At 41.9% G+C, this 9735-nt stretch overlaps 1 protein-coding gene across 2 annotated transcripts in view; it reads right to left on the bottom strand.

The window, feature by feature from the left end:
- The window catches only part of ankle2 (ankyrin repeat and LEM domain containing 2), a 52380-nt gene that overhangs the window by 3309 nt on the left and 39336 nt on the right, over positions 1 to 9735 (bottom strand). For both annotated transcript variants that reach the window (XM_034171088.1, XM_034171087.1), the window contains exon 12: positions 6828 to 6959. In XM_034171088.1, the coding sequence (XP_034026979.1) occupies positions 6828 to 6959 (132 nt within the window). The remainder of the gene's footprint in view (positions 1 to 6827; positions 6960 to 9735) is intronic.

Below are 9735 nucleotides of genomic sequence, written 5' to 3'. Positions count from 1 at the left end.
TGTTCATCACCGGCCCCCGTAGTTCGCCGTCACACTGCACTGTTCGGCTGACAAAAGCATACAAGTAAGTTTATAAGGATGTTGTTTGTAAAAACTTTGCGATTACTTTCACCCCACATTTCTCCCTTTCAGTTCAACTCAGTTTGATTAACTCAGTTTATGTAGTAATGTGTCAAATGTGCTTCATTGTATCGGTCACGCTTTTTATTAAGTCCACGTTGTGTAGACCTTATTTCTAGCGTGAAAAACGTTCATTTACTGCTAAGAGGTTGAAACATTCAGATTTACTGGTTGTCCGGAAGGGTTCTGGGAATTACTGCCATTTGCCATTAACCCTCTGGGGCCGACGCCGTCGGATACAACGGCTGGGACCAAGCTTTACTAAATTGTAAATAACTTTTTAATGATATGAGATAGAAACTTACTTTTTTTTTTGCTGCTGAAAAGTTAACTCCGGACTTTCAATCCACCGTTGGCCATCTTTGTACTCCTCATAGAAGATGTGTGATGACGTGCGCAATATGAGTGTCCAATCGGAATTGGTTCTCCGTCACATGGTTTTCCAAAATCTAATCGTAGGGCAGATTTACCTCACATGATATGGCAAAGATCGTTTTCAGGAGTGATATCTTACTAGTTGGCCCGTTTGAATAGCCCCCTAACTGCTCCAATTACATTTTTGCATTTTTTGAGCTTTTTGAAAATTCTTCTCTGTTATAAAGTTAATATGAGGACAAAGCTTCAGCTTTTAGCTCATACCTTTTTTGTTAAGGGTCCAAAAAAGAACATTTTATTTATAAAAAAAAAAAAAAAAAAATTATCAGATGATTTATTGGCTATCGGCAAATCAGCCGATTTATTGATTATCTGCATTTCTTTCATCCAAATATCGTTATCGGCCTCAAAAAATCCATATCGGTCAGGCTCTACTGATGTGAATGAATGAGGCGCCGTGACTCTCTATTTCTTGTTGTTGCACAAAGTGTCAGCATCCTCTGGTTCAGGCTGAGAAATGCACCAGGAGCAGACAAACACAGAGGAACGTCTTTATAAAACACTACTTCCTTCAGCAATGACAAGGAATTAAAGTATTTACAGATGTCGTTTTCCTAGTTTTTGCAGGCTGTGATGATGAATCCAACTGAAACAGGTAAGATTAACACTTTATATTTACGGTGGGAATGGTTTTAATATTTGTAACAGTCTGAAACTGTTCACATGACCTGCAGCGTTCAGTTGTTCATGCCAATCAATGGATGTATTTCGACTTGTGAGTAACTTAAAAGTAACGTGTGTCAACAATTGCATAACATACCTGCAACTTATGGCCCAAGTATAGGGGACATATGAGCCATACGCTGACATATTGTCGATATTGTGCATGCCCAAACTTTTTTGACAAAATCAAATTTTTGAATAGAATAGAGCCTTTATGTCATTGTACATACGAGGGCTGTCAATAAAGTAACGGTCCTTTTTATTTTTTTCAAAAACTATATGGATTTCATTCATATGTTTCTACATCAGACATGCTTGAACCCTCGTGCGCATGCGTGAGTTTTTCCACGCCTGTCGGTGACGTCATTCGCCTGTGAGCACTCCTTGTGGGAGGAGTCGTCCAGCCCTTCATCGGAATTCCTTTGTCTGAGAAGTTGCTGAGAGACTGGCGCTTTATTTGATCAAAATTTTTCTAAACCTGTGAGACACATCGAAGTGGACACGGTTCGAAAAATTAAGCTGGTTTTCAGTGAAAATTTTAACGGCTGATGAGAGATTTTGAGGTGATTCTGTCGCTTTAAGGACTTCCCACGGTGTGAGACGTCGCTCAGCGCTCTCAGCCGCCGTCGTCAGCCTGTTCAAGCTGAAAACCTCCACATTTCAGGTTCTATTGATCCAGGACGTGTGAGAGAACAGAGAAGTTTCAGAAGAAGTTGGTTTCAGCATTTTATTCCGGATATTCCACTGTTAAAGGAGATTTTTTTAATGAAAGAGGTGCGGACGGGTCCGCGCGTCGGGACGCAGCCGCCGCGACGCTCCGCCACAGGAAAACCCTCTGTTGAAAGCCTTAAGGACAAGTTGGAACAGGTCCTGCTGTTAAACAATTTCTCATATACTCACTCCACTGAAAGCCATCAAAAGCCGCCTGGATTTTACAAATGGTTATCAACACGGAGGTGTTTTTCCTGTGCCGCCGCACCGCGTCGGCTGCGTCCCGACGCGCGGATCCGTCCGCACGTCTTCCATTAAAAAAAATCTCCTTTAACAGTGGAATATCCGGATAAAATGCTGAAACCGACTTCTTCTGAAACTTCTCTGTTCTCTCACGACGTCCTGGATCAATAGAACCTGAAATGTGGAGGTTTTCAGCTTGAACAGGCTGACGACGGCGGCTGAGAGCGCTGAGCGACGTCTCGCACCGTGGAAGTCCTTAAAGCGACAGAATCACCTCAAAATCTCTCATCAGCCGTTAAATTTTCACTGAAAACCAGCTTAATTTTTCGAACCGTGTCCACTTCGATGTGTCTCACAGGTTTAGAAAAAATTTTGATCAAACAACGCGCCAGTCTCTCAGCAACTTCTCAGACAAAGGAATTCCGACGAGGGGCTGGACGACTCCTCCCCCAAGGAGTGCTCACAGGCGAATGACATCACCGACAGGCGTGGAAAAACTCACGCATGCGCACGAGGGTTCAAGCATGTCTGACGTAAAAACATATGAATGAAATCCATATAGTTTTTGAAAAAAATAAAAAGGACCCTTACTTTATTGACAGCCCTCGTATACATATATACAATGAAATTTGTCCTCTGCATTTAACCCATTCTAATTAGACACAATCCAACCACTAGGAGCAGTGAGCCGCCACAGCCTGGCGCCCGGGGACCAACTCCAAATGTAGAGACGTTGCCTTGGTCAGGGGCAGAGAAAGGAGCAGACCTTAAATTACCATATTTTGATTGTGGGAGGAAACCCACAGAGACAAGGGAGAACATGCAAACTCCACACAGAAAGGGCGGGAAGCGATCCCACGACCTTCTTGCCGTGAGGCACCAGTGCTAACCACGTATTCAGCATATCTTTAATACGTCAGCATACACTGGCTAAATCACCAAGGTGTGACAGGGCCTTAAGTTTGCCTCTGAGTACCACCACAATGGAATTTAAACTATGTGGACTTTCAGTTGTAATTCAAGGCATTTATAAAATAACATAAATTAACCATTTATGAATTACAGGTCCTCCATTTTTCAGAAGTCCTAAGTAATTGGACAAACTAAATATAGGTCTTACTGTGAATACAAATCATCACTTTGGATGGATACATGAACATCAAGTAGGGTTGAGTATCGAGAACCGGTTCTTTTTGGGTATCGTTAAGAAATGATTCAATCCACCGACATCAATAGAATTTTTGCTTAACGATTCCCTTATCGGTCCTTCGGAGTGGCCATTGTTTTTGGGGGTGTTTGTTGGGAAAATGATCATGTCTCTATGTTGATTACAGAACCCCTGCAGGGTCTGTAATCAACCGTTTCTGCAGCGTGTCTCTTCTTTGAAGCTTGAAGCAATGAAGCATTGATCCGACCCACTGCTTCATTGGTTCTTTGTTTTATTTCACTTTATCTTAATTTTTCCCCCACTAAAACCCCAAACAGCATATGTCTGAGAGGAATATTTACCTTTTTATGTTAAACCAACCTGTTATGGTCTTCTGAAACAGTTGATAGATGTATTTTATAACTTAATAATGGGACTGATGCTAACGCGTTAGCATATCTATGGCATTTTCAATGTTAAAGTTAGCATTAAGCTGTTTGCATCTCAGCACGTTTGTGTGCATTTGTTTTCTGTATAATAATTTAATGGCTCAACATTTGTTGTCGTAAAAGAGTCAAATGTATTAAAAAATTATTTATAAATCTAGGTTTAGTTTATTAGCTGTTGGGGGTCACAAATATAACTCGTTTGAGCATCCAATTCTCCACTCTGCTCAGGATATTACGCATTGCCACGGTCAGAAGAATAAAAATCAGTCGTATTACTTAATCACTGTATATAGGCCTCCTGGCCCATATTCTGAATTCTTAAATGAATTTGGGTGCATTCATCTCTAACTTGTCAACTAGTGCAGATAACATTCTGATCATCAGTGACTTTAACATTCATATAAATAAGCCTTCTGATCCGTTCTGCAAATCATTTAAGGAAATTGTGGATGCATTAGGATTTTGGCAATGCATTCGGGCAGGGCTCAGCTCAGAGGTACAGAGTGACATTCATGCCAAAATGTGTGAAAGGAAATGCTTTTGACAAAAACTACAGATTTTGTTTATTTTTATTTATGTCCAGGGATCAAGGATACAGTGACTAATTTCATATTTACTTACTTTAAGACTCAATGTTGTTGTTGACATAGAAAACCTGTAAAGCCTACTTTTAATACACAGAAAATTCACAAGCGGTATCGATAAGGGAATCGATAATGAACTGGATCGATAAGCAGAATCGATAATGGCATCGATATCGATAAAGGAAAGCCACCAAGACACATATGACAAGTAAAGGAGTTGCAGGCGTCTGTGGATGACTGAAGAATCTGTACACTGTAGAACTTTTGCCTATTGCATCACCAGCTATACAGCTTCATGGTGCAGTGGAACAAAGGATTTTCTTAAAAGCCAGACATGAAATTTCAGCTAGTATATGCCAGAGGGCATAAAGGAGACTTTAGCCTCGATTCCATCAGTTTTCTTTTATGAGACTGAAATGTGAAATTTGATATTATACAAATTCTACCAGAAATGTTGGCATGTACTGTAAGTCAATGTGTTGAATTCAAGCTTTGATACTGGGCTGAAAGTGGTGTGGAAAATGTAGTGTCATTAAAGTGTCAACAACTTTCAGTACAAGCGAGAAAGGTTCGTCTTTGAACACTGCACCTATAAAAGTCAGAAATCATCAGTGTCAAGCAAGTTGACACGATGTGCTTGCCTCTACTGGTGGTTGGCTCTCACTGCGGTATTGTATCACTTCCTGTTCCGGAGCACAGCGGTGTTTTTCTGTATCTGTTAGCTGTTTAATCTGCGCAGTTAGATTGATCTAGATTACGATTTTCCCAGTGTAATCTTTACGTGCCTTAACTAAAGCACTCCTTCTGCTGAATCACCTCTAAATTATTTACACATTATTCACTTTGCGTGTTTTTAGGAATCCGCTAGCTTAGTGTAGCTACTAGCTCTTAGCCGATTTAGCATGGCGGCTTCTCCTGTCTCTCCCGCACTTTTCTGCTCTGGGTGTAAAATGTTTAGTTATTCCTCGGCCTCCTTTAGCAGTAACGGTACTTGTAATAAGTGTAGCTTATTCGTAGCTTTGGAGGCCAGGCTGGGCGAATTGGAGACTCGGCTCCGCACCATGGAAAATTCTACAGCTAGCCAGGCCCCTGTAGTCGGTGCGGACCAAGGTAGCTTAGCCGCCGTTAGTTCCCCCCTGGCAGATCCCGAGCAGCCGGGAAAGCAGGCCGACTGGGTGACTGTGAGGAGGAAGCGTAGCCCTAAACAGAAGCTAAACTGCAGGATTGTCTTACAGACATAAAGACATGGATGACCTCTAATTTCCTGCTTTTAAACTCAGATAAAACTGAAGTTATTGTACTTGGCCCCACAAATCTTAGAAACATGGTGTCTAACCAGATCCTTACTCTGGATGGCATTACCCTGACCTCTAGTAATACTGTGAGAAATCTTGGAGTCATTTTTGATCAGGATATGTCATTCAAAGCGCATATTAAACAAATATGTAGGACTGCTTTTTTGCATTTACGCATATCTCTAAAATCAGAAAGGTCTTGTCCTCAGAGTGATGCTGAAAAACTAATTCATGCATTTATTTCCTCTAGGCTGGACTATTGTAATTCATTATTATCAGGTTGTCCTAAAAGTTCCCTAAAAGCCTTCAGTTAATTCAAAATGCTGCAGCTAGAGTACTGACGGGGACTAGAAGGAGAGAGCATATCTCACCCATATTGGCCTCTCTTCATTGGCTTCCTGTTAATTCTAGAATAGAATTTAAATTCTTCTTCTTACTTATAAGGTTTTGAATAATCAGGTCCCATCTTATCTTAGGACCTCTTAGTACCATATCACCCCAATAGAGCGCTTCGCTCTCAGACTGCAGGCTTACTTGTAGTTCCTAGGGTTTGTAAGAGTAGAATGGGAGGCAGAGCCTTCAGCTTTCAGGCTCCTCTCCTGTGGAACCAGCTCCCAATTCAGATCAGGGAGACAGACACCCTCTCTACTTTTAAGATTAGGCTTAAAACTTTCCTTTTTGCTAAAGCTTATAATTAGGGCTGGATCAGGTGACCCTGAACCATCCCTTAGTTATGCTGCTATAGACGTAGACTGCTGGGGGTTCCCATGATGCACTGTTTCTTTCTCTTTTGCTCTGTATGCACCACTCTGCATTTAATCATTAGTGATCGATCTCTGCTCCCCTCCACAGCATGTCTTTTTCCTGGTTCTCTCCCTCAGCCCCAACCAGTCCCAGCAGAAGACTGCCCCTCCCTGAGCCTGGTTCTGCTGGAGGTTTCTTCCTGTTAAAAGGGAGTTTTTCCTTCCCACTGTAGCCAAGTGCTTGCTCACAGGGGGTCGTTTTGACCGTTGGGGTTTTACATAATTATTGTATGGCCTTGCCTTACAATATAAAGCGCCTTGGGGCAACTGTTTGTTGTGATTTGGCGCTATATAAAAAAATTGATTGATTGATTGATGTATCTGAGAAATTTTATACAAAGATAAAAGCTTGGACTGCCATGAAATACTGGTCCAACCTTTGCATGTCTGATGTGGTGTACATCTTCATTGTGCTCTTCCATTTATGGATGCTGGGATACTTCTGGGAATCAATGTCGATGCCTTCTATTGCTGACAACACCTCTCTGTCCAACTTGGTTGGAGAATCCCTGTGAAAATACGGATCATTAAAAACAAAAACAACACATCCATGTATGGTCCAAACTACAACTTAACTTGAATAATAGACATTGCTGCTCTGGATCTCCAGACTGGTTCCATCGCTCCCACTTCCACCAACACTTAGATACCTCAATGAACAAAGTATTCCTGGAATTCCCAAATTTCCATGATCTGGAGACAGACCCATATTTTGTCAGGGAATGTTTCTGTGATGAGTGCACTGACTAAATCTCACACTCACGGCATTTGTTTTGGACAAGTGTGAAATTTTCCTGCTCAGTGTTTTAAGGACAAAATAATGCCACACTGCCTCTGTAGGGGGTTGAGCAGTAGCCAGTTTTTGATACCTTTAAACCTTCCCCAAATTATACTGTTATACGATATTACAGTCTGCTTACCTACAACAAGCTGGGGAGTTTGTGATTTGTTATGCCATCTTATCACCCCCGCATAACTTTAGGGCCTTTAGTGGACTTTCTGTCCTTGCTAAAACGGCAACTGTTAGTGGCAGGTTGGACTTAAGGATGCACATTAGCACAGCAGATTTCTTTTTTTAAATGACAGTATTTAAAGGGATACCACTGCCATTTTTAAAGACACTGGGATACAGTATTACTAGAACGTCGTTAAATCAGACTGCAAATGATTCATATAAAGTCACCATCCAGAAAGGGATGTCTGAAACGTGAGCAGAAGTTCAGTCAGATTGACAAAGGTAATGCAGCCACTCTCAAACCCAGTCCTTACGTCCCACTAACCTACACGTCTCCTTGTTCTGCCACTAACTGATAGGTCAGTCAGGTGTCTGTTACCACTTGATTGGCTGAGCACACCTGAATGAGCTAATCAGCTTGTGGCAGACCAGGGAGAAGTGTAGGTTAGTGGTACTTGAGGACTGGGATGACGACTGCTTTTAATGAAAGGCATCAGAGGACTGATGCATACCCTGTCCGTAATCTTTTATTTTTTTACGATCTATAACTTAATATTTGGAGTTCTTTGTCACGTCATCACGTCAGTTAAACCAATCAATCACATATATTACTTGTTTTACTTGTATGTGGGCTGTGTTTTGCTTGGCCTTGAATCAATGTGTTTCAAAAATTAATCTGCTGCAGACACAAATATAAACATTACTGCCAAATTTGGTGAAAATCCATTTAGCCATTTTTTTTAAAGTTTTTTTTTCAGGTGGTGCTAGTGCCAACATTTTGGCCATATGGTGCGCTTCTCTGTGAATGATCCAGCATGCAGGTGGCTGAGTGTTAATGATCTCAGTAGCAGGAGAAGATCAAGTGGACGTCCACACTTCACCTGGCCGTGGGGATAGATGGTACTTTTAGAGATGTGGGGATGGACCGTGTTCTTGGGTAAATGTCATCCAGGACCCAAGATGGTTTCTTGGTGCAGATCCAATGAAGCTCGGCACCAGTACATCAGAATACAATACCCTACTTGCCGCGCGGGCATAGTGACAAAAAGCAGTGAACCAGCAAATCCGCCACACAGCTCTGGGTGATGTAATATGGTTTCTCTGAACCAAAATATAATTTTGGCTGATCAGTTTGGGCCCAAGGGCTGTGGAGATACAATGGTAAATGCTTGGATGTTTTTGACTATACTCCTCACCAATAAGCCTTTACAGACTCCTGCCATGGCTTTGGGTATTACTGATATACAGTGGGGGAAATAAGTATTTGATCCACTGTCAATTTTGCAGGTTTTCCCACCTACAAAGAATGGAGAGGTCTGTAATTTTTATTGTAGGTACATTTTTATTGTAGGTACACTTCAACTGTGAGAGACAGAATCAAAAAAAAAAAAAATTCCAGAAAAACACATTGTATGATTTTTAATTAATTAATTTGCATTTTATTGCATGAAATAAGTATTTGATCGCCTACTAACCAGCAAGAATTCTGGCTCTCACAGACCTGGTAATTTCTCTTTAAGAAGGCCTCTTATTCTGCACTCTTTACCTGTATTAACTGCACCTGTTTGAACTCGTTACCTGTATAAAAGACACCTGTGCACACACTCAATCAATCACACTCCAACCTATCCACCATGGCCAAGACCAAAGAGCTGTCTAAGGACACCAGGGACAAAACTGTAGACCTGCACAAGGCTGGAATGGGCTACAGGACAACAGGCAAGCCGCTTGGTGAGAAGACAACTGTTATGATTATTTATTAGAAAGTGGAAGAAACATAAGATGACTGTCAATCTCACTTAGTCTGGGATTCCATGCAAGATCTCACTTTGTGGGGTAAGAATGATTCTGAGAAAGCTCAGAACTACACAGTAGGACCTGGTCAATGACCTGAAGAGAGCTGGGACCACAGTCACAAAGATTACATTAGTAACACATGATGCTATCATGGTTTAAAATCCTGCAGGGCAGCAAGGTCCCCCTGCTCAAGCCAGCACATGTCCAGGCCAATCTGAAGTTCACCAGTAACCGTGAAGCATGGGGGTGGAAACATCATACTCTGGGGGTGCTCTTCTGCAAAGGGGACAGGACAACTGCACCGTATTGAAGGGAGGATGGATGGGGTCATGTATTGCGCGATTTTGGCAAAAAACTTCCTTCCCTCAGTAAGAGCACTGAAGACATTTCATGGTTGGGTCTTCCAGCATGACAATGACCTGAAACACACAGCCAGGGCAACTAAGGAGGGGCTCCATAAGAAGCATTGGTGGCAAGATGGCGCCTGTGTGTTTGGCATGCCGTCAGCCCTGTCTCTACCGCTCGTCGAGTTT

The sequence above is a fragment of the Thalassophryne amazonica genome, chromosome 5, assembly GCF_902500255.1.
Source record: "Thalassophryne amazonica chromosome 5, fThaAma1.1, whole genome shotgun sequence".
Classification (NCBI taxonomy): Eukaryota; Metazoa; Chordata; class Actinopteri; order Batrachoidiformes; family Batrachoididae; genus Thalassophryne; species Thalassophryne amazonica.
Note: the sequence above shows the minus strand (reverse complement) of the source record. Positions and strands in the feature narration are given on the sequence as shown.